The sequence below is a fragment of the Miscanthus floridulus genome, chromosome 1, assembly GCF_019320115.1.
Source record: "Miscanthus floridulus cultivar M001 chromosome 1, ASM1932011v1, whole genome shotgun sequence".
In the NCBI taxonomy this organism is placed as follows: domain Eukaryota; kingdom Viridiplantae; phylum Streptophyta; class Magnoliopsida; order Poales; family Poaceae; genus Miscanthus; species Miscanthus floridulus.
Window position 1 is genome coordinate 95064483 of NC_089580.1, and position 25620 is coordinate 95090102.

The following is a 25620-nucleotide window of genomic DNA, read 5'->3' on the forward strand; positions in this document are numbered from 1 at the left end:
CCGAGTGCCCTGACCACCAGCCTTCCTCTTTCCTGAAAGGCAAGCCCCAGAGCATATTAAGCCTCCCATGTTTTTACAAATACATTGAGTATCTTTTATTCATTGATGATGCATTAAGTATAGGAATTGGTTGGAACCAATTGTTGCATTATAAATCCCTCCTTGTCCAGATATCGTACTGGAATCCTATTTAAGTTCAGGAATGGGTTAAATGCTTAGCCATGCTTAGTGCGGTAGAAGTCAAGTGATTTCCTGTCACCTACGAGCTTTAGGATAAGGTGGATCACGGTTGGCTATATTTGCTATCGTGGAAAAGAACCATGATAATAATGAATTAAGACCGGGCGGAGTCTTGTGTAGGTTTGGACATAGTGACTCCGTCTAAGTCATTTAAGGACCGATATGATGTACATCCTTATGTCATGTTGAATGTAGCCTAACACTTAGCTAGCCGGATAAGTCGTTCCGACAGCGAAGCCTAGTAGCTCGACTCAGGCTAGGGACGCGAGCAGTGGCATGCATTCTGGAGGTAGTAAGGATGTGCGGAGAGCCATTGGCATAAGTCCAAGGCGGGTTAGAGTCCCGAACAACCTTGGCAGAGTGGTTCTCTGAGAATGTCAATCTGTTCGGACTCGCGACTCCTGAATCATACCAAAGGTGACTTGTTTGCGACCCTGATGGGGGAAGCAGGGTTTGTGTTAGGAATAACCCTCCAGCTGGATAGAAATCGATTCAAATCGCTGTCTCTCTCGGATAGTGAGAACTTGACAGAGCAGCGACAACGTAGATTCAATTAATTTAATGGTATGGTTAAATGGATGATGATGATAAGGTTGCCACAATGTATACCTGATATGGTTATTAATGTTTGCACCCTAATAAAATGATTGCTTAGTATAGGTGCTAATATAGATGATAGGTTAATGGCTAAAAGTCACTGCTAGTTCAGGTTAAGAGTTGATCATTATTACTTATGCTTTTCCACAAAAAGAAAGTGTCAGCCAGATCCACTAAATTAAGCTATGCATAATCCTTGGTGTCATTTGTTTTGATTTTCGATGGGTAAGTCTGGCTGAGTACATTCCCGTACTCAGGGTTTATTCCCTCTTGTTGCAGATGACCTTCTATATCAGGGATTCTGTAAGTATTGTCTCCACCCGGCGGGTGACGAAGACTAGATCATGGGCATGATCTCTATTTCTCTTATCTGAATGCTTTTGTGGGTTGTGATCAGTGAACCAATATTTATATTTGAACTCGGGTGTGTAAGTTAAACTATTTGCTTCCGCGTACTTTACAAGACTTGTTTTGTAATAACGATGACTCTATGATGATGTAATCTATTTGCAAACGTCTGCGAAATGTTGTAATGTACGATATGTTATGTTGAATTACTGTGATCTTGGTTGTATGCAAGTTGGTTTGAAATCCTTCAAGATTTCAGTTGACTACCGGGTTTATATGGGCTCAAGTTCGAGAATTTGATCGTTTTGGCGATTGTTTTTGTACTTGTGCTCTTATAAATTGGTCGGTTCTATGACACACTCCTCCATTGTTGCCCCCGCAGGCGCCACCGCATGGACGGTGGCGACTGCTGCCTAGTTGAGGGCATCAAAGCGGTGGCTATTTTCCACTGACAACTAGGCAGTAATGTGGGTGTTGTCGTCGGCATCCCAGCAAAGGAGGATCACCTCCGCCATCTACCGTGCTAGGTCATCATTGGCCCGACGCAACTCTACCGCCTCAGCCTGCGTGGCGTGGAGCTACTCCTCGATGGCTGAAAAAGGTGACAACAAAACCCTACAACTGAACACACGACATCGCATCACATGAAGTGAAAGAGCAAGATTGTGCCCAATATGACTTACCAGCGAGCCACGCCTGGGCCTCGGCGGCCACAGCCTCCACCATGGCCGTTTCACGCTCCGACGCGACAAGCGCTATTGTTGGTAGTGCTTAACTCACATATTTAACCACCAACACTTGCATGAAATCCTAGCATACAGGCACTAAACTTAGACATAAGGCTTTACAACTAACAATTTCCACAAGTTTTGTTGTTTGGCCATTTGCTGGAAGGAATTCAAGGAAAACATAGAAAATACATTCAAAATGCACAAAGAAACCAATGCATTACACCGTACTGCCCAAAGCAAAAGAGCCCAAGGGGAGAAGGTCCACTTACCAGCAGAATCAGGGCCTGAAAGAGAGAACAAGGACAAACCCAAATCAAATCGCTCCTTCTCAGCGAAAGCACTACATAGGCCCACTCTAGAAGCCCAAAGGAGGTCACCCACTGAAGATGGGCCAATTTGGCCCTAGTTGGGGAGCGGCCGATGTAACACCCTTGGTGTTACATCCTAAATCATTTACTAAAATATGTCATGAGCATCATGTTTATGTGTTAGTGCATGTGATAAAGTGTGTCGATCAATTTCTTGTAACTTAAAATGACTAATAAAAATGTTAAACGGAAGTTGATTCAATAACTCATGTATATCAAGTAGGGTTTAAAACTAATTTTTATTGAACAAAAATGCTATAGAACATATATGTAGCACTTAAATAAAGTTTGGAATTTGAACTTTGTAGATAATAGTGAAATACTTGCTGTTGAAAAATGATACTACTAACTAATATTTCTAATAGCCTAGGAATTGCAAATTGAAATCAAGTTTAGCTCAAAAACTTAGAAAATTTCCAAGTTTATCAACAGCTAGACATTGCTATGTTTAGCAAATTATTTTGAGAGATTGGGTTAAGAGGTGGTGTCGTGTTTTAGCTCAGAGTGGTAGCCTAATAGGCCCTCTTTAGCATAGTGAAGGCGGTTTAGTGTCAACCTCGACCATTTAGTTGCTATCGACGCTTGAAAATTCGTGCACGGCACATTCTCAGGCTGGCTTGCCGAGTGGATGCGGTCACCAGGCTCGGGCACTCGGCGTCACCGCGCTAGACGTGCATGCACACGCTACCGCACATGGTCGGCTATGGCTGCCTCTGGCCTAGCTAACACTCGGCCATCGCCTGGCCACCGCTGGCCCCGCCATGCAGAGGTGTCGTCGATGTCGCCTTCCCCTCCCCACGCCGTGACGGAGCCGCTGCCAGTGCCATCACCTCGCTGTCGTGTCTACACTGCTACCCAACCTCACGTTGCTGCTACCGACACCACTGCAATGCTTTGCTATGCTACCACTCACCTTGTCCCTACACACACATGGGTTGTCCCAGCTGCCTCGTGCCATCACCTCACCTTAAAGGCGCTACGCCCGCGCATGTCGTGCCCCCACCTGCCTCCATGTGCGCGCACATGGTCTGGCTATGTTGTCGTGTAGCGGGTGCATAGATGCCGCCTTGGGTCTGGCCGACCGCTTGCCGCCAAGGTGAGGATGAGCCAAGCCAGACCTGCCCCTCCCTCTCTGCAACTACGATCGGCCGACCCCGCTCGCTTAATTCGGCATGGTTGAGTCACCATCGCTCGATTCATCATGTCCTAGGATTCTCCATTAAGCCACCTGACCCTGACCCTGACCCAACCTTTAAGAGAGCACGGCCAAGCTCCAATTTAGAGTTTTGCCCACCGCCATGACGATAAGGCTGTGTTCGGCCATGGATGTGGGCAGCCCTCCTACCGCTCATCCCGAACCAATTCACCTACACCACTAGCATAGCCTTGACTCCCTCTTCCCCCTACGCGCCTTAGCTGAACCACTATAGCCTTCCCGTCATCACTGATGTGATTGTGCCACCACGGTGTGCCGCTACATGGCTCGACCACACATGGCCAGCCCTCCACCACCATCCTCCACCCCAACCGTCACCTCAGCAAGGTCCACGGTAGTCTACTGATGCTCTCTTGCTAGCTAGTTAGGTTCTTAGGTGCTTTAGATCTCTAGGGCAGCTGTGCCACCATCGCGGATGGCCACGGGCTGCTGCAGCATTCCCTAGTCAGCCGTTTCACCCCGCACCACCGCTTAGCATAGCCGCTTGGGTCGGAGATGGTGACCGGCCCGTTAGGTGGTCGGTCGTAGGTCCTTGGTGGCTGACACAGCCGTGCTGTGTCACCGACCGCCGTGCCGCCATGTGTTGGGTCACCTAGGGTGCTCGCTAGTGAATTAGGGAAAGGCCAGGGGGTTAAGTGATAAGTTCTGAGAGAGAGGAGAAAATAGTGTTAGTACTTAATTGTAAATTGGGAGGAGTTTGAGGTCTCTTTTGCAAAGTCATTGATGCGTGCGGGATTCCTCGACGCGGGCCGTCTCTCATGGGCCGCGCCTATGGGCTACCGCGTGCGCGCTGTGTCGCGTGGGCCACGTGTGTGGGCTACGCGGGAGATTTCATTTTTCTTTTCCTAAGGAATTAGAAATAATTTTCTAATTTAATTTTTGAGTGATCTTTGGTAAATCATATAAAATCATGTAGGTGTCCAAAAATTGTGAAACAAATTTTAGTAGGTTCCTAAAATTGTGCTCTATCTGTTAGTGTATTTAGTTCATATATGAACATGTTGATACCAGGAGCTATTAAATCATTGGAAAATATTTAATATTGTTAGGAGAATTATTGTAGGATTGTTTGTGGTAAATTGGTGATAGCTTTAGTCCTGAAATTTTTATAGTAGCTTCATTGTATTATTATGTGCTCACTAAAATTTTTGTAGCTTTAGAATAGACTAAGCATTAGGGTAGTTAAATGCTCTTTGTTTCAAATATATATTAAATCGTTAGTAGAAATAAAGATATATCCTTCATTTGTAAAGCTAGGTGTTTGTTAGTTTAACCCAACACTTTGCTTGGTAAAGATGATAGTTAGCTTAGTACCTTAGTCATTAGAGCTATCTTAGTAGCTTAGTATGTGTATTCTTAGTTTAGGAGTTGCTATTACTTAAATGTTAAGTGTTGCATCATCATCGCATGCATGTAGAGAACGAGTTGGCGGAGATTGTGACCACCGGTGATCACAAGTTTGAGGAGATCATCAAGGAGTATGAGGAGGAGATTCTCATGCAGGAGAAGGTCCTAGAGCTACCACTGACTGACTCAGCTAACATTGTGCCTGCCCAAGGCAAGCCCTAGTGCATAACCCCTTATTTTTTATAATCATTGTTTATATATGTTATGTGCATTTATGTTACAGGAATTTTATGAAAACCACCTGCATAGATATAACTGTCCTATGAGTCCTACTAGTATAGGTTCGAGTAGCTGCTATGCTTAGGTTTTTGGTAGCGTGAGTAACCTGCCATTACTCATAAAAGGTGATTATTATTACTCTCATAATAAAATGATGAAAGGAAAAAATGGAGACAGGCCAAGGATATGGTATGGGTATTGGTGGGTGTAACAGGTTGTGTCCTATGGCCAATGGGGCTTAGCTTGGTTACACTATTTTTCCTATTCGTGTCGATTAAGGACTGTCGTCCGTTACTGTGGATGGTAGTCAGGTCACAGACTTATTATCCGGAGCACAAACTTGCTTCTGTCGATTAAGAACTCTTTGTATGAAATGAACTAAGTATTGTAAGCTTGTAATCATTATTGGATTTTGGATGTAAAATGTGGATTGTTTCGAGTTCTCCCTTGGGGTGTGCTCGATGGAACTGCCAGATGTAGCTCACTTTCGAGGTGCTTAGTGTCTAGTGGAAGACAAGTGCCTCTGAAAGCGTGTTATTTTGGGTGGTTCTACCACAACCGACCCTAAGGGGTGGCCAACCCCCCAATGGCTCTGATCAGCCTGAACTTTGGTCGGTTGGTTCCCACCGCCTCACCAAAGTCAGTTGCATGGGTGTTCCCGAAGGATTCGTCTGAAGGATGACGGTTTGCTCAAGATAGAAAAGGCATGCAAGGAAGCCCAACTCCACTCCATCTCCACCATCCATCTTATGATAGTTTAATTTGATCTAAGGGCTGAGGTGAAGAGGCACATAGATCATTGACATGGTGCATTGAGAGGCCACCATTCCTCCTCTCAACCTATAAATACCCCCTCACTCCCTCTCATTCAAGACAACACCTCAAGGCAAAGAGCATTCCACCATTGAGCTTCACTCCAAGGGCTTAGGCCCTAGATAGCTAGTAGAGTAGTAAGGGAGAGATGTGAGGAAGAGCTCAGGAAAGCACTGAACTTGTCGGTGTCTCCCCAACTTGTACCTCAATGAGCATCTTACTTCAACAGGTTATCCTGCTAAGTGAGTGTTTGTGGTTCTTTTGGTTATAAAGTCTTTGATTAGTTAAGCTTTACTCTTACTTATTTGCGGGTTCATCGTTCATCCCCATGGTGGATGCTCTAGTTTGAGGACTCTTGATAAAGATAGAAGTTCTTGGCCATCGCTAGAGTAGTAACCAATAGCATAGATGTTGTGTCTAAGCTAGAAGTTACCTTCGTTTGCCTCGTTCCCCACGGTTGAGGGGTAGGCGGCAAGTGGTGACAGCCTAGTCCGTGCCTTGTAATATCCCACGTTCAGGTTCGATGTAGAGCTACTGGCCAGAGGTGCCTAGAAGACTAGGTATAAGCCGGTGCCCGAAGTAAGCAAGTAGAAGTAAAGTTAATCTACACATGGACCCTAAAACCATAGGAATCCATCTCAACCTCTATCAACTCTACCCTTGTGTTGTCCTTGGACGAACTAGCTAGAAGAATACCTCCATTCCCTATGGAAAATACGATACCCTAAATACTTTTGGGTGAAGTGCTACAATGGTAATTCCGTGCGCTTGCGAACTTTTCTGCTTACGCTAAGAAATACCAACAAGCATTTCTGGTGCTGTTGCTGGGGAACGGTTGCCATATTTTCTTCAAACCTAGTTCGTCCTCATATTTGTATGTTTTCTTTTTTTATAAAAAAAACAACAAAAATATTTTCACCATGAAAACCACTCCTATCCAATACCGGTCCTCTTCAAAGGGCGAGTTCCATGAGCCACCACTTTCTCCAAAACCAAAGTTTTCATCTAGCTGTGAACTCCACCCTGTCTTAATAGCCATGGTTTGGGCACAACCCTTCTCAGGGCACTATAATGAAACCCCTACCATCACCTACATGAGTTTGAGGAGATGTGTCCGTGCCTAAGCATCTCAGGCATGACATAGGAAACTCTAAAGTGGAAATTGTTTCCCTTCTCTCTCACGGGGAAGGCGAAGCAATGGTACACACATGCTGTAGAAAGTACGAATGGGGACTGGGATGAACTTAAAGACAAGTTTTACCTTGCATTCTTCCCTATGTCCCATATCGACTCTCTACCAAGGGCAAGCCTCGACTTTGAGTAGCGTAAGGAGTCTATAGGTGCAGCCTAGGCTAGGTTTTTAGTGTTAATACACACCGGCTCAGACTTGTCTTTACCTGATAGCATATTGTTGTGACTCTTTTGTTTGGGTATTGACACACATGCTGACCTATGACTAGACATGACTGCCATAGGTTGTTTCACACACAAACCCATGACAGAACAAGTGAAATTCCTTGAAAACTTCCTAGAAAGCTACACTCCCCCATCATGAGAAATAGAACCCTCTAGGCAAAAGTCATGTTGAGTATTGAGGAGTCCTCATCGGTCAAATCTGAACCTATACCATCCTTAGATTCAACTCATGAGCCCTCACCCAAACTATGAACACCAAAGGAAAGATTAATTCATCCTTTGGAGTTCCCTATTGAATTCAAGGATTATGGCAATACCTCGAAACACATTTGGCACAATCCTCACAAAGAAGCTTCTCCCATGGTAGAACCGCTAAAGGAATGGTTGTTGGAAGTGAAATGTTCTTCCAAAGCAATTTAGATTCTTTTACCTTCCATGACCATGCCTTGTTCATTAAGGGGAACAAACATAGAAGCCCTGCACAACCCCATAGTCGGGGCTAGTATCATGTCTGAATTTCTTGCAAAAAATCTTTTGGGCAACATGCCGCTAGTCTCGACTAACAAACTTTTCAAAAGTCCCTCGGGACTCATCTTTGAGTGTTGTGGGATTGCCAAGGCCATGCCAATCATAATAAATGAAACCAAGGTTCACCTAGACTTCCACATCTATGCCATCCTCGACTTTGAACTTCTTATAGGCTATCCCTTTGAAAAACTTGTCCAAGAAAAACCTACCCATGGGAGCCTAAATGAAGAGTTTGGGAGGACTGCTTCCACCACTCACGTAGATATCCTAATGGTGGAGCATCATCCCAATAATGACCCATTCAAGGAGGTGAAATTCGTAACCCCGTTCATTTCACCATCTCCCTCACTTGAACCCAACCCATGTCCCTCTGGCCATCCAAACATTGTTCTCGATGATGGTCGAAATTCAATGTTAATCCTACACGAGAAATCCCTTAGGAACAAAAACTCTTGTGCCATGGACATGTTGCTTAGTACCCCACGCCCCTACGAGGACCACAACCACCTATCACTCCTCATTTACAAACTTTTTGGAAGGATGGTTGTGGATGCATATGTTTATCATAAATATTGCAAATCTCGTAGATGCACAGTGGTACTAATCTTGTAGCTTGAACGATAATGCTAAGTGCCTAGTGGTGAACCTGCGAGCTAAACCACCATTGTTAGCTACAAGATGTAGTTCCCAAGGTTAAGCTTATGACCATAAACAAAGCACTGCCAAGAGATACCTCGGATTATCTTAAAAAGGGGGATTATTATTAAAAAACAACAACTTTCTTATTAACAAAAAAGCAAAAACATGTTATCAAGTTAGTATGCACCTTCGGGTATTCTTGTGTGTTAACCCTTTCAGGTTAAGATCAAGAAGAACAGGGACATGCGATGCTTGAAACCATGAGGGCTGCATCAACTACATATCTTGATGATCTTTGGTGATGGAACACGCTCAAAGAGGAGGCCCTGACTCTGCACACTTGACTTTTGTACAAAAGTCCAAGTGTGGTGGAGGATGGTGAGAGTCCCAAGTTCCATACACACCAAAAAACCATCCTGCTTAAAAAATGATGTTAGCTCCACCTTGCTAGAAAAAAGGAACTAAAAATTATTATGAAAGAAAAATAAAATAAAAAAAAGAATGAGAGACAAAAAAAGAAGAGAGAGAAAGGAAGAGAGAGAAGGAACCACAAGACGGGTTCTCCTCTTTTGAACCTTGTGCTATCACCAAGGCCCATGGTCTATAAACACTATTTGTGTGTATAACCTAGTCTTGGTATTTGCCTGAGTTGGACAATACGTGATCATGCAACCGTTGCAGCAACTTCAAGCTTCATCAACATATGATGCCGATAAGAACACTCAGGCATGCAAAGGTAAATAAATGTTCACCAAACTCTTCCACTCATATTTATCTCCATAAGAAAATAACCGGCTCATAAAAACCATACCTTCCTTGTTTATGTTGTATACTCTAGTTTGGATGTACATACATAGTACATCCATAGGCTTTTTTAAATTAAGCGTGGTGCTTAGGTTAAAGTAGCCTTCTTTAATCAAAATTTGGCATGGTGTTGAAAATTGATTAATGAACTTTGAGTATTACTTTCATAAACAAGAGAAGTAATCTACTATGGAGATAAATCAAGGCTATGTTTATTGTTGCAAACTTTACCTTAGCCTTGTTTATGCTAAATGATAAAAAGTTGGGTGAACACATAAAATAAAAAATTATAATAATAATAGTAATAAATAAATAAATAAGGTAATAATGATTATAATAAAATTAAGGCTCCCCAGTGTTTTCAACTGGTAGAGCCCTTGTTTGTTTCCACTTTTGTTTCTCTTTATCAAATAAAACAAGTACAAGAATAAGTGTGGGGAAATCTCTCAAGCATGATGAAAACACATTAGAGATCTCCCACCAACATGTTGCACAAACATCAAATGATCCAACATGCAAGAAGGACAGACATATAGCCCAGAGAGGGTTGGCTAAACTTTTGGTTTAGCCAAACCACCTCTGACGTACCTCCTTCCTCTTCAGCGATAGTTTGTACAACACAACCCTCTATTCCCTACAATTTCAAGTTTGAACAAACATGAATCTTGATCACTAGAAATGAAACTCAATTTGTCCCTACTATCTCCTCCTGATGAACAATGCCCTATGTAATTTTGCAAACCACACTTCATTTAAAATTTTGGAGAAGTGACATGTTCATAACACATTTAAGATAGAAGCTTGCATAAAGTTTGTTCCATATACATACACTTGTGCTTGTGGGAAAATATTCTAATAGGACAATCATGTTGACTAAGCTGTTGTGAGGTGTGATATAGTTCTGACTTAGAAATCCTACCATTTCCATTCATAGTACTTGGAGAATTCATTTTGATAAAAATGTTACAAAACCATAGTATCACATACTCCTCAGGTGAGCAATTCCTACCAAAGCCAAATATAACTTCTATCAAGTTTCAAGCCCTCCACATAAGCTGCTTGTTATTATGTTGAGTTTGGTCAAGTCTTGTTGAAACTTGTTGAGAGATTTATCATGCTCCTAAGATCAAGATCACGTACACCCACATATACATGTTGCTCCTACACTGGGAGTACGCAAAAACATGCTTCCATCCACCAAAAACTCTGCTCCTACACTAGGAGTAGACACAAAAAAAGTTTGTTAGGCAAATACTCCATGTTCTAAAAAGATAATGATCTCTCTAAATATGTGGTTTAGAAGAAGAGACATGAGCTATGCAAAAACCTAAAAAAATATGGACACATGAAGGTCCAAGTACAAAAGAAAAAAAATATATGATGAGCACATGAAGGCTCATGTATTGAAAGAAGGAAGAAAGATAGCCATGTTTCAAAATAATAAGTTATAGAGAGAGATCATATCTACAAAAGGAGTATAGTTTTAGTTCACCTTTTCTCACACACATGCACATCTTGATCTAAGAGTATGGCACTTCTCTCCAAGGATCCTTGATTTGACTTTACAACAAATGCAATACAAGTATGCTATTTTGTCTATCCCTACCTAAAGCTCCACCTAAACCTTTTAGAAGTAGGAGAAAACAAAAGAAGGCAAAACATTGCTATGCCTTGGTGAGGAAATATACACCATTGAGTGCTTTGAGAGTGCCATTTGAGAAGTATAAAGTGAACTATGCTTTTCTTGAGAAAAACTTTCAAAACTCCGAGTTACTAAAATGTGAAATTAGGAAGATGACTTTGTTTTGAGAACTGTTCCACTTTTCAATAACCCAAGGAAACATGTTAGTTAAAGCCACATATCCCACTTTTGTAAGGAATGTGTTGGAATAACTTTTATGTAAGCCATATATCTTAGGATGTTATGTTCATGATTACTTTTATCTCTAAACTTTGCTCGAGGACGAGCAAAGGGGTAAGTGTGGGGGAGTTTGTTGGTAGTGCTTAGCTCACATATTTAACCACCAACACTCACATGAAATCTAAGCATACAGGCACTAAACTTAGACAAAGGGCTTTACAACTAACAATTTCCACAAGTTTTGTTGTGTTGACCATTTGTAGGAAGGCATTCAAGGAATACATAGAAAATACATTCAAAATGCACAAAGAAACCAAAGCATAACACCGTACTGCGCAAAGTAAAAGAGCCCAAGGGGAGAAGGCCCACTTACTAGTAGAATCAGGGCCTAAAAGAGAGGAGAATAAGGATAGACCTAAATAAAATCACTCCTTAGCAAAAGCACTACATAGGCCCACTTTAGAGGCCCAAAGGAGGTCACCCACCGAAGATGGGCCAATTTGGCCCTAGCTAGGGAGCGGCCAACCCTAGGGGGTGGCCAACCCCCCACTGGCTTCAATCGGCCCAAACTTTGGTCGGTTGGTTCCCACCGCCTCACCAACGTCGATTACATGGGTGTTCGCGAAGGATTCGTCTAGAGGATGATAGTTTGCTCAAGATAGAAAAAGCATGCAAGGAATCACAACTCCACTCCATCTCCACCATCCATTTTATGATAGTTTAATTTGATCCAAGGGCTAAGGTGAAGAGGCACACGGATCCCTGACATGGCACATTGAGAGGCCTCCATCCTCCTCTCAACCTATAAATACCCCACTCCCTCTCATTCAAGACAACACCTCAAGGCAAAGAGCATTCCACCATTGAGCTTCACTCCAAGGGCTTAGGCCCTAGATAGCTAGTAGAGTAGTAAGGGAGAGATGTGAGAAAGAGCTCAGGGAAGCGCCGGACTTGTCGGTGTCTCCCCAACTTGTACCTCAATGAGCATCTTATTTCAACAGGTTCTCCCACTAAGTGAGTGTTCATGGTTCTTTTGGTTATGATTAGTTAAGCTTTACTCTTACTTGTTTGCTGGTTCATCATTCATCCCCATGGTGGATGCTCTAGTTTGAGGACTCTTGATAAAAATGGAAGTTCCTAGCCATCGCTAGAGTAGTAACCAATAGCATAGATGTGGTGTCTGAGCTAGAAGTTACCTTTGTTTGCCTCGCTCCCCATAGTTGAGGGGTAGACGGCAGGTGGTGATAGCCCTGTCTGTCCCTGGTAATCCCCCATGTTCGGGTTCAACATAGAGCTACAGACCGAAGGTGCCTGGCAGACCAGGTATAAGCCAGTGCCCAAAGTAAGCAAGTAGAAATAAAGTTAATCTACCCATAGACCCTAAAACCATAGGAATCCATCTCAACCTCTATCAACTCTACCCTTGTGTTGTCCTAGAATGAACTAGCTAGAAGAATACCTCCATTCCCTATGGAAAATACGATACCCTGAATACTTCCGGGTGAAGTTCTACAATGGTAATTCTATGTGCTTGTGGACTTTTCTACTTACGCTAAGAAATACCAATAGCCATCTACATGGCATCGAGGCAAAGCTACAACCAGTGCACCTCCCGGCTCTCCTCCCCGAGGGTGGATCAGGGCATCGGTTATGGCGACACCAAAGTGCCTTCCCCTTCAGTAGGGAAGCATGGCACTGGATGCGCCATGGATATAGCACTATACAAAGGGGAAGCATCAAGACCACCAGCATAAGATAAAGTGCAAGATCCATACTTAATTACCCGTACTCCCATCGCAAACTATCATGAAGGAGGGGAGGACCTCCATACACCCTCTCCTCTGGCGAGTCTTCCCTTGGGTGCTTCTGCCGCTCCACCATTGGACGAGATTTGGAAGATGGGGTGTGTGGGTGGTAATTAAGTGCTTCTGCCACTCCGCCATTGGATGAGATTTGGAAGATGGGGTGTGTGGGTGGTAATTAAGTGTAATGAGTTTAGAAAGCAATCGTACTTGGTACCCCCCTATATCGAAGGATATATAGGTGAGCTAGGCGTCTATTGGATTTCCCTATGATTGCACCGAGCGAGAGCAGGAGTTAAGGTGAGGCCACGTCTCCCATGATCTTAGTGGAGCACGCTTGCCCTAGAAATGGCGTTGGAAGTTGTACAGAAAAATTTGACTGCACCACGTGGCTCATCTGAAGGGTCTTGTCCACCCGGTCGCCCGTCGCTGGAGTAGAATAAAAATAGGAATGTGAGTACCACAACGACATGATGCAACATTTCATTAAAAAGTAAATCTTTATTCATAAGTCCAGTAGGTTACATTCGAAAGGTGTACAATAATAAAGATGTGTATCGAAGACTACTGGGTGTACAATAAAAAAGACCTATCGAGTACATAAAACAACCTATACTCTACTGCAATGTCGCAAAACTTCCACTAACATCACCCAAGAAGGGGCATGGAGTGGAGTTTGAAATGACAGAGTTGTAGTCATAGGCTGCTCCAATGAAGAGAGCTGGCATGACACCCACCTTGCAAAACTTCTACATGCATTCCCCCATGTAGGCAAGGGTTGCAGCGGAAAGCATGAGGAGACCTACCCACGTGTCTGACTCCTCCACGGAAATAGAAGAGAGGATCACCCCTGGACATACCAAAGGTGGTGATCCTCCCTATATCTTAGCAAAACTTCCACTAGCACCTAGGACAAGCAGCCATTGCTGCACCCCAAACATGGAAGAAAGCCAATCTTCAAGGCCTTATCCCATCGTCGGTGCTACCGCTGGAGAAGTTGAAGAACGAGCACCATGGCGATGAAGATGGATGATAGGCTCAAAAGCTTCCTTTCACTAAAACTAATGGCGATTCTTGGAGGAAGAAGGTGTGTGGAATGAGCACAACTAATGGCAAACTAGCTTACCTTGGCTTAAATAGCCCCACCTCAAGATGTGCACAAGGAAGGCAACAGTCAAGGTCCGTGACATCCACGGCCAGCCATGCGATTCACGAGCGATGGAGTGGTGAACACCATGCGGTTCAGATTCCCTGGCACATTTGATTCCCTACCACATTTCATCCTCATCTAAAACTAGACTTAATGACGATGTGTACTCAAGCGTATGATATGACACGAGCGGGGAAGGCAACAGTCAAGGTCCGTGACATCCACGGCCACCCACGCGAGTCACACGGGCGACGGAGCAGGGTAGACAGTGCAGACCATTTGATTCCCTACCACATTTGAGGCGCATCTATAATGCGGGTGCATTGTAGTGCTTTTGAGGGTGTCATTTTTTTTGTAGTATTTTGGAGTGCAATCATCAGCATTCCCCATGTACCCATAACATTAGAAATCAATATAAGTATTCTACTACTATAGTGCTTCTTCCTTCTTCATTGTCACGCAGGCCTTCCTCCTCTTAGAGTAGGGCGATGTCATACTAACGCTGAATCACCGTATAAAACGGCGATGGGACCTGTAACACCACCATAATGTATTGTTCGTGCCAGAGAAATAAACCAATTTGGAAACATAATAAATTAAGATGGCACACTAGTTTAGCTACAGTAATGACAACATCCATACTAGACAAAATTAACATGGCCATAGACAATCAAACAACATTGGTCCATTGAACATGTCGTGACATAGAGATACATCAAATGGAGCTTTATTCACTACTCCGATAATGACTCCAAGAAAAAGAACAAGAGAACATAAGGAAGAAAGTAAGGTCTACTCATGAACCGTGCCAGGACTTTACGTCTACTGTTGGCGGTCCTTATCGACCAAATTCGACCACCAAATAAGATGCAAAAATAGGAGAACTAAGCATGACTTACACATATATGTTATCACTTTGACCTATTTCCACTTGTATTGGAAGATTATTATTTTATAGGACATATACACGAATATGGTGGAAAAGGTGACAAAAATACGGTTTCCGACAAAGCGTAGAAGAGAAACAAGGAGAGAAGCTCATCAACCTGACAAATCTGAGCAGAACATCGGCGTAGCAACGGCCCAGCCCACCTCAGGAACCGACCACGTGAAGACAGTGGAGAGGGGGGCCAGCCCTGGTGCGGCCACAACAGGGGTGCGCACGCACCCATGCCACCGCCTCTCAGGTCCACTCGATTCGGACGGTTGCATGATGCCATGCAGGGGTAGTTTTACACGGTTTCCATTTTTACCTTAGCCAAAACCGACCATCCTATGCTATAAATAATGGAGAGAGCTCCATTCACAACACACACTACACTTGAAGAGTCTCTCTCCCTCCACTTGTATATTTTTACCTTTTAGTAATTTTATTTGGAGCAAGGCAAGCTTCATTGGAGAGCTTGAACCTCTAAGGGCAAGACTTGGTATGAATAATATGAAGAGCTCCCTTATGTTCTTGTTCTTATCATATGAATATAGTTATGTTATGAAATTAGTGCAAAGTTCTTATGTTATTCATTTAGCACATAAAACTTTATGCTTAATCTTTCATATATACATGTTTAGACCAAGACCTAAAATGAGGTAGTAGGTTCTACTTTAAGATTAGTTTTGGCCATTATTTTCTTGCGGGTTCATCGTCTGTCCCCGAGGCGGATGCTCTAGTAAGAGGACTCCTAATAAAGACGAAAGTTCCTAGGCACCGCTAGAGTAGTAACTGATAGCGTAGACAACTTATACTTGGTCTATGTTAGAAGTTGCCTTCGTTTGCCTCGTATCCCACGGTTGAGGGGTAGGCGGTAGGTGGTGGCAGCCCTATCTGTCCTTCGTAATCCCCCATGTTCGGATACGACGTAGAGCTAGAGGCCGGAGGTACTTGGCAGACCAAGTATAAGCTGGTGCTCGAAGTAAGTTTATAGTGACCAAAGCTATCTTAACTTACGATTGCTACCCTTAATAGTCATGTATTTGTATGATCTACTTAACCTAACATAGCTATAGAAGATGAGTCTGCTCTAGTTTAGGTATATTCTTTTATCCCTTATTCTTTGCTTTACCTTTATCCTTGAGTTTGGCTTGAGTGTGTGTCACACTATCTAACATTTATCATGGCTTACCCCTGTTATGAACTTTGGTCTATTATATAGTCATGTCATCTTGACCATGTCCCTACTAGAGACTTTTACACCATGCCTTCCTTTGGGAAAATATAAATAAACGATACCCGAATACTTTCGGGTGAAATGCTACAACAATATATCCGTTCGCTTGTGGAATATTTCTGCATGTGTTCAGAAATATCGTCACGGCGTTTCTGGTTCCATTGCTGGGAAACACAAATCCTAGTGGTGATGCTAAGAAATGCCAATAATCATTTCTGGTACCGTTGCCGGGGATGGACTTAAAACTCTATATTCGGTGATGTCACTTAGACATGCCAACAAGCATTTCTAGCGCCATTGCCGGGGAAGGCACTGGTTTAAAAAAATCTATTAAGACATGTTCATGATAGTATGCATGTGTAGTAGCCATTGCTCATAATAGGATAACTTTGCTTATTTTCTCCCATTGTGGATGAAAACAGGATAGTGTAAGACTGTTTCGACTTGCCGATGAACTTCACCAAGAATCCAGAGTCATTCCTGAAGAAGGCCCGACCTCATGATGATCCTCCTTCTGCTACTCCGCTGGCAACCAAACCCATCATCAAAGCACCATCCGTACCGAACCCTATGGCCATCAAGATGCTCCATGAGTACTCCATCCCCGTTGTTGCCAACATGCTCATTGGGCCTGCTGTCAACATGGGTGACATGAACTTTCAACTAAAGATCGGCCTAATCATGATGGTGCAGGCAAATCCATTCTATGGAACGCACATCTCCAACACTTCCTAGAGCTATGCAACACCGTCATCATGAAGTACGTCGCACTAGAGATAATCAGCTTGTTCCCATTCTCCCTCCTGGGGAGGGTGAAATAGTGGTTCTACAAGGACCAAGAAGTTGTTAACACATGGGCCAAGTACTCCATGGCGTTCCTTGCGAAGTTCTTCCCGATGGACAAAACCAATGCCCTTCGTGGAAGAATTTCCAACTTCCAGCAGACAGCATCAGAATCCATCCCAGAAGCGTGGGAGAGGCTGCAAGAATACATCCTTGCTTGCCCACACCATGGGATGGAAAACTGGTTGATTCTTCAAAACTTCTATGATGGGCTAACTTCCACATCAAGAGCCCACATAGATGCTGCTGTCGGAGGAGCCTTCTTCACACTCATAGTCATCGGAGCTATGGCTCTAATTCAGAAGATGGTCTCCAACCTAGGGTGGAGTGAAGACAGACTCCAACCCCAAGAAGATGGCATGCATACCATGGAGAAGACGGACATGCTTGCCACAAAATTGGATCTCCTAATAAAATGCTTGGACGAGCATGATGCTAGAAAAGGAACACCCTATGGTACCGTCCAATCACTCTACTCGCATATACCATGCAAGGTGTGTGGAAATTTCGGACACTCGGGGAACGACTGCCTCGAGACCCGTGGAGATGCGCTGAATGACAACAACAGATTTCGTCAACAAGGAGGTCTAGGGTGGAATCAGTCGCACCCACCATATCAAGAAGGTAACTTTGCTTACAATTCAAATTTTGGAAATCAACCTTCCTTGATAGATCTTGTGTTTGGGCAAGCTCAAATAAATGAAAACTTGACAAAGAAACTTGCCTCTAACGATGAAATTTTGGAAAACATTAATTCAAATTTAGAAGGCTTAAACTTTTCCTTCGAAAATCAATTAAGCCTTAATAAAATGTTTGAAACCCAACTAGCTCAAATTGCTGCTACAATTCTAGCATATGCTAACCATGCAGGAAGGGGCACCCCGAGATTTCATTTGAAATTATCAATGCAGTAATCACGAGGGATGGTTAGTCCACTCGTGATCTACCATATCCTAACCATGCAGGAAGGGCTAAAAAGCACGGGGATACAACCCCGCACCATAGGCTTTGAGCTAGCTTGGGGGAGGACCCCCCCCCCCACAAGGTAACATGTATCTTGCACTCTCACCACTTTCTGCTACCTTGCATAAAAATAAAAATAAAACTTATGGTTCTCCTGTTCACCAATAAATCTTTTCACCGTTGTTGAATGATTCTTATTTATCCTTTAATGCTTCCTCTCTCTATGTCGGCATGTTTTGGTTTGGGAGTGTTGGTTATACATTTTTTTAAATTAATCATGGTGCTTAGTTTAAAGTTTGGATGTAATGATCATACTTTTATAGGCCTTTTAATTTAAGCATGGTGCTTAGGTTAATTAGCCTACCTTGATCAAATGAAATATGGTGTCTAGTTTGATCATTGAATCAAAACTGCTAGTGTCGATTTTGGTTGATCATATGGACTAACCTTTGCAGGAATTTATCAACTTCATGAGGGTAAGTCTTTGAGATGACAACAGAGAAGAAAACTTGTTTGGTGAACCTTAATAATAATAATAATAATAATAATAATAATAATAATAATAATAATAATAATAATAATAATAATAATAATAATAATAATAATAATAATAATAATAATAATAACAACAACAACAACAACAACAATAATATTTACTCCACCCCACATATGTGTAGTAAAAATATTTAGTTCATCCTTGTTGAAATGATGAATAGTTGCTATGTCTTATATTTTGACTGTGCCTAGTTTATAACTTAGCTTTCCCCAAGATTTGAGTTTATTGGCTAAAAATGTCTCATCCTAAAAACTTGAAACTTGTGGGTTGCAAATGCTTAGTCTAGTCTAAGTTGTTGCAGGATAAGATATGGTGCAACGGAAATTTGCTATGACTTTCTTCTAAGAAAAACTTGACATCCAGAGTTTTATTTTCAAAATGCTAAAATTAAAAGTTCCTCAAGGATTAAATTCCTACCAAGGCCATATGACAGGAAACAAATGCAAAACCTTAGTCAGATGCTGCTTGTCATCATGTTGAGCTTTGTCAAATTGTTTGTGACCCTTGTTGAGATTCTCATCATGCATCCATGATCAAGATTCATGTACACCCACAAATAAAATTGCTGACTCTTACACTGAGAGGTACGCAAAAATATGTTTTTCGCCCACCAAATAAATTACTCCATTCATTTATCATGAGTCTCTCTCTCTAAAGTTTTTCATATGCCAAAAGGAAGTATGGGCTATGCTAAAAAAGAGAAAAAAAATTATCCATGCCAAAAGGCAAGAGAGGAAAAAAATGCATGCCAAAAAGCATGGAGAAAAGAAAAGAAAAAAAGAAAGAAATAAGATAGCTCATACTTTCAAATAAAAGGCACCCATCTAAAAAGAGAGAAAGAGTCATGATTAAAGGAGTACAAAAAAATAATATATAATACATTTTGTAGCATTAGGAAGATTATAAAATTTCCACACACTTGCACGTCTTGATCAAAGTGTATGACTTGTATCTCCTTGAGGTCCGGTTTTTGACTTAGCAATATTACGTGATGCAAGTATGCCTTCTTTTACACCTACCCAAAGATCCACATAAGCCATTCAGTTGGTAGGATGAAAAGAAAGGCAAACATAAAAGCCTTTGGTGAGGATCATACACCTCTGAGCGACCGAGTGAATCATTCGAGGAACTCACTTTTATTTTGAAAACTTTCAAAATCTCCGAAAAGAAAGTCAATCAAAGGACAAATGATAAGCATTTCTGTGAACCGTTCTATCTTGCAACCGCCTAAGCTTGGAGAAGGCTAAAAGCCCCGCAGGTAATGAGATAATAAAGGGTGGATAAAATGCCAATTCATTCAAATTAAGGAAGAAAACTTTGTTATAGGCATGGCTTTTTGAAATGTAATCGGCATAGTAGCAACTCCTGATCAACAACCAATGTCTTAGCTCTTGCTCGGGACGAGCAAGGGGTAAGCTTGGAGGATCTTGTTGGCGGTCCTTATCGACCAAATTCGACTGCCAAATAAGATACAAAATAGGGAGAACTAAGCATGACTTACACATATAAGTTATCACTTTGACCTATTTCCACTTGTATTGGAAGATTATTGTTTTACAGGACATATACACGAATACGGTGGAAAAGGTGACAAAAATACGCTTTCCCACAAAGCATAGAAGAGAAACAAGGAGAGAAGCCCACCTACCTGACGAATCCGGGCAGAACACCAGCATAGCAACAGCCCAGCCCACCTCAGGAACTGACCACGCGAAGACGGTGGAGAGGGGGGCCAGCCCTGGTGCGGCCGCACCAGGAGTGCGCCCGCACCCCTGCCACCGCCTCTCGGGTCCACTCGATTCTGGCGGTTGCATGATGCCATGCAGGGGGCAGTTTTGCATGGTTTCCATTTTTACCTTAGCCGAAACCGACCATCCTAGGCTAGACACTACTAAATTTTGACCCTGTTTCAACGCCTGAAAAGTGTTGTAATAGGCCCAAAATAGTTGCAATATCAGAAATAGCAACACTTTTTTCGTTGGGAGGCGTTGCAGGCGCTTGCGTGGGTAAAGCTTTGGACAACGCTTTTCTGCTTAGCGTTCCAAACTGCGTTTTGGATTTGCAACACCTAGGCGTTGCAACATAAGCTTTTGCTACGGTTGTAGGTGTGGCAACAGCAACTAATGCAACTCCTTAGGCGTTGCTGGACCTTGCAATGGCAACTTGCCCATGTTGTAGCAAATGGTGCACTAGCAACGACGAACGTGTGTTGCAAGATGTATTGCCATGCATAATGTGTGTGGCAACAAGGATTATGTCGCAACACCAAGAAGTGGTGACAACATATGCAATTGCCACGCCTAAGATTTGGTTGCTATAAGATGCAGCCTCTATTGCATCGCATAACGAGTGTGGCAACAAGACCTATGTGGCAACACCAAGAAGCGACAGCACACATGTGCAATTACCACGTTCGCATTGTCGTTGCTATAAGGTGCACCATCTATTGCATCACATAACGAGTATGGCAACAAGACCTATGTGGCAACACCAAGAAATGGTGACAACATGTGCAATTGCCACGTTCGTATTGTCGTTGCTATAAGGCGCAATCTCTATTACTACACGGATTGTTCTTTGCAATAGGATATACTGCCACATAAAATATGGTTGCCAATAACCACTTTTACAACGCTTTTTGTTTGGTGCAACTAGACAATATTGCAGCACCATTAATTAATTAGAAACTCAATAAACATAACCAAAGCATGTGAATAAAGCCACTAAACCAAAGAAGGAAATCATTCATTAAATAGACAATCCATTGTAATAGTATCTACAATAAACAAAGTTAAACATGCTTCGTTGAGAACTTCATGAAATCTCAAAACTTGATGCACTATAACATTTTCTAACATCTCTACGATACTTGCGGCCTTGCTAGCCGTGCTTGCACATAGCTTGTTTGGCAATTTATAATTGCTTCAGTTGATCTTATCATGTCTCCGAGCACTCCATTAAGTTGCATCTTCCTGCTGAATAAAAACATTCACATTGGCATATGGATTAGCAAATTTAATAACTTAGACGTACATAGAAAAGATCAACTAAATAAGGTAAAATTGATTAAACAACATGATCAAAGTTCACTTCTTGTTCGTAGAACATAGATGTTTAGAGAAATAGTTATAGTTCTACATTATTATGAAGATGACTATGCAAAAGAATAGTTATTCATCTTTTTCAGCCAGTGAAGAATGGAGACGACAACCCATTGATAGTTAATAGTTCTACTCTAGAAAATGCAGTGACGTTGTATGAAAAACAAAATCAGCAAATGCTACAGAAGGTACAAGCATGGGAAACCTGCTGCTACTCATGGTTGGGGGTACAACACTAAATTTCAATCTACAAAAATTAAAAAAAAAGTCTCAAATGATTAGAAACGATGGCTGGGCACAACACTAAGTTATGCATTTAGCAAATGATGGAACAGTTGTCACCCAGCATGCAAAGAAAGATGGCCTTGCATGTGCAAAGACCTGTATAAGAATAACCGCATCAAGCTAAGATGTAGCCATGAAGATAAGGAATTCTGCTCATCCTCAAAATCAAGGATTTTTCAATCCATTCCAAATACATAGTAAAATACATGGGCACAAGAGATTTATACAACAATAAAGGATACTGAATTTACCTCAAATTGTCACTTACAGTCCATCATCTCGTACCATAAAATTGGGAAACCTGAATCAATAAAACATGATGTGAGCTACAGACTTCATAGTGATCTGATACAACACATTGCAATTAAACAACAGAAGTAGCAATACTTAGTCAAACAGAAATCCTATATTAGTAAGGCTACTTGCAAAAGTTATTAGATTATTATGTTAGCATCTATACATGATGGAAATGGCATTCCAAATTATTATAAATTGTAGAAAGTCTAAATGGAAATCATTTGAGCAGGAATGCAAGGTGAATACTAGAGGAAATATCATACTAGAGGAAATTAGATATGGGATGCATCTGACATAAAGCAGATCATGGTGCACCTAGCACATAAAGGGATTGCAAAAATTGATAGATTTGATTATCATGTCCTTTTCCTTGCTCTATTGTTTAATTTCCCTCCTAAAAAAGCAATGGGATTTAACAAGAGAACTTTCAGTACAAGACACTCAAGTGAGAAAATGAGAGTAGTATGTGGTATCTCATATCTGACAGAAAATTAGGTAAACTCAATCTGTACCTGCTAGCCAGATACTTAATTTTCATCTGGATGAACGGACAAAACTAACCAATTTGGTAATTTGGTGCCTGACATCATGTGTCTTGAAACTTTTTTGTAAATTTCTCGAGAATCCTATTTTCAACTTCCTTCTGCTTCTCTATTTTCACCTACAGAGTTACGTTACAGAAACCAAGTTAGTACAGGGCGGTAGCAATATATCCTTAGAAGAAGATAGCCACACGAGCATGTCCTAACTAGTGCTCATGTTGTCCTATTGTTATAAAAATTTACCTTCACTTTTGGATAAAGCATTCATTGAACTATAAAATAAAACACTGTCATGTGCTCCACAATATGCTACAGCATTCCTGCAATTTGTGGAGTTCAGAATAGCTATGGTGTTCGAAATCATGGAATCTGGAGACCACTGTACTAATTCTTTCTTTAACTTCATGGATTCCGATTTCCACTATCAAATGCTCTCCTTGGTTTATCAAAAAAAAAAAAACATTCTCAAAGATGTAAAGATCAAAAAGTTCTGCAATGATACAGAATGGCCATCGATTAGTAAAAAATGTTCATAAGTACCATGTGAAAGCGCAAGCTACGAAGGAAAAGCTTACCAGGTTCATCCCATGGAGACTTTGACGTAGCAGCTCCTTCACAGATAGGGATCCCAATATTTTTTTCCTTGGATTTTTGCACTAAGAGTAGCAAACAGGGCGCCATCTTTCAGATCAATGCCTCTTGGACAGATCATAGGCATTGTGCCTCGAGGGCCTTCTTTTCCTGCACAGCCAAATCAGCTGTAGTGTGTAGTAGTTGTTGTGAACAAATCTGTCATGTGCAGGGAAACACCCCGAGCATCATATCAAAGATTGGCTGTGGTATAGTGATGGCCCATAGAGCATAATATCAAAGAATTTATATAGATTGACAAAAAAATTCATCTAGAAACTACTTTTATACAATGTAAATGTTTGAATTCAAGATTTATATAAATATATATTATAGATGTTGCTCTGACAATGAAGGCATAGCTCTACGTTTTAGAAACATGATCCTACCACGGCGAGGGGAAATATAGTAACTGGGATTCGGTGGCACATCAACAATCTCTTGGATTTCCTTTGGAGGGACAATACCCGTGACCTGTGTATAGACACATCACCTTAAAGCTTGAAAGCAATTCCACAGAATATGCCTTTGAATTAACATGCCTTCTTCTGAATTTCATAACTCCCTTGGAAAGAAAGGATAGACAAAACAATACTAACAAAATCGGTTCATCTTGAACAAATGAACCAGAAACAGAATTTTGACAGATTTGCCTACGTCCGTTGCCAGCATCCCAGCAATATAACCTACTCAAAATCACTGACGGAAACTGAACTGAATATTACCCAAACGAGCAGGTAAGGTGACCTTGTCATCATTTGAATCGAATCAACAAAATTCCCCAAATCACCAGACAAAACCTCGCTAGTATTACAGTTCTTTCTCAGAAAAGGCATAATAATGATTAATTAAAGCTTGGGTCTCTTTCCACAACAGGCACAAACTCACCTCTCGTCTTCCTCCAGACTTCCAGAGCAGGGCTGGAGTGGGAACCAGTGGGGCACTCTGCCGCGAGCCTGATGCGCCTGGCATGGTTCCGGCGAGTTGGAGGCTCATCTTCGCGATCCCGGACAGGAGGCCGCTCGGCTCGGCGTCGCCCTCGGCCAGGATGCTACTCGGCCCGGCGTCGGCCGTGGCCAGGAGGCCGCGCACCACCGGCGAGGATCTCGCCCGCCCTGGCCACGCCCCCGACCAGGAGGTCACCCGGACCGGCGTCGCCCCCGGCCAGGATCTCGTCCGCGCCATGGGGGGCGCGCCGACGGCCGACGCAGTCGCGGGTGGAGGGCGCTGTCCGCGGTCGCGACTTCACCGTCTTCGCGGGTGTGGGCATGCAGCCGCTCGGGAAAACCAGCCGGAGCAAGGCAAGGACGGCCCGGCGCCCTGCGTCCGCAGGCGGCGGCCAGCCCCGCGCGGCCCCCTCCCACCGGCGGCGGCGGCGGCTCCCTGCTGCTGGGCGTGGGGAAGAGGAGTCGGCGCGTGGGATGCAGATTTGGAGCTGTGAGGGGCGGGGATTTGATTTTTTTTGTTTGAAGGCACGAGCGCGGACTTACTAAATTTTGGCTTGCGTGTGCTGGTAGAGCGCGGCCGCGCGGCAGTTAGTGTTTTTAGTTCCTAAAAATTTTTAACTCAAACTATCACATCGAATCTTACGGTATATATATAAAATATTAAATATAAATAAAAAAAACTAATTGTACCGTTTAGTTGAAAATCACGAGACAAATGTTTTAAGACTAATTAGTCCGACTAGCCATAAATGCTACAGTAACTAACATGTGCTAATGATGGATTAATTAGGCTTAATAAATTCGTCTCGCAGTTTTCCGGCGAGCTATGTGCTAATGATGGATTAATTAGGCTTAATAAATTCGTCTCGCAGTTTTCCGGCGAGCTATGTAATTAGTTTTTTTATTAGTATCCAAAAACCTCTTTCGACATTCCCGAAACATCCGATGTGATATTCAAAAATTTTCATTTCACGAACTAAACACAGCCTTAGCCAAATTTTTTTTCTCACGGCGGTGGAGTCTCTAGAATCTCTAAAAATCTTCATTTTTGTAAGTATATGTTGGAAATTAAGTACTCTCTTTCTGTCCATAAATATATGTCGTTTTTGCTTTTAAAAAAACAACTTTGACTAAATATAAATTAAAAATGTT

General features: G+C 42.4%; 1 protein-coding gene and 1 non-coding gene across 10 annotated transcripts; both read right to left on the minus strand.

Moving 5' to 3' along the window:
* Window positions 1-17215: 17215 nt before the first annotated feature.
* Window positions 17216-17322, minus strand: LOC136511725 (small nucleolar RNA R71). Its single transcript, XR_010772812.1, has one exon. It is a non-coding gene; the product is annotated as a small nucleolar RNA R71 (small nucleolar RNA).
* Window positions 17323-21384: 4062 nt separating this feature from the next.
* LOC136489898 (uncharacterized) lies at window positions 21385-24955 on the minus strand. Of its 9 annotated transcripts, none has more exons than XM_066486432.1 (6): window positions 24410-24955; window positions 23467-23680; window positions 23135-23211; window positions 22911-23010; window positions 22304-22353; window positions 21385-21638 (listed from the first exon to the last, which is right to left on the minus strand). In XM_066486432.1, exons 1-2 carry the CDS (start codon window positions 24704-24706, stop codon window positions 23600-23602), a joined length of 378 nt encoding a protein of 125 aa, XP_066342529.1. In that variant the 5' UTR covers window positions 24707-24955; the 3' UTR covers window positions 21385-21638; window positions 22304-22353; window positions 22911-23010; window positions 23135-23211; window positions 23467-23599. The 9 variants fall into 9 exon arrangements, with proteins under 9 accessions (XP_066342529.1, XP_066342510.1, XP_066342551.1 ...); XM_066486413.1 differs by having other exon boundaries at window positions 23135-23381; XM_066486454.1 differs by having other exon boundaries at window positions 23135-23632.
* Window positions 24956-25620: the final 665 nt, after the last annotated feature.

Excerpts from the sequence above, each read along its gene's own strand:
- LOC136489898 (XM_066486437.1), bottom strand. The coding sequence starts at position 24,706 with ATGGCGCGGACGAGATCCTGGCCGGGGGCGACGCCGGTCCGGGTGACC. Across the intron at positions 23,681-24,409 it reads AGTCTGGAGGAAGACGAGAG|ATTTGTTCACAACAACTACT; the intron begins GTGAGTTTGTGC and ends TGCACATGACAG.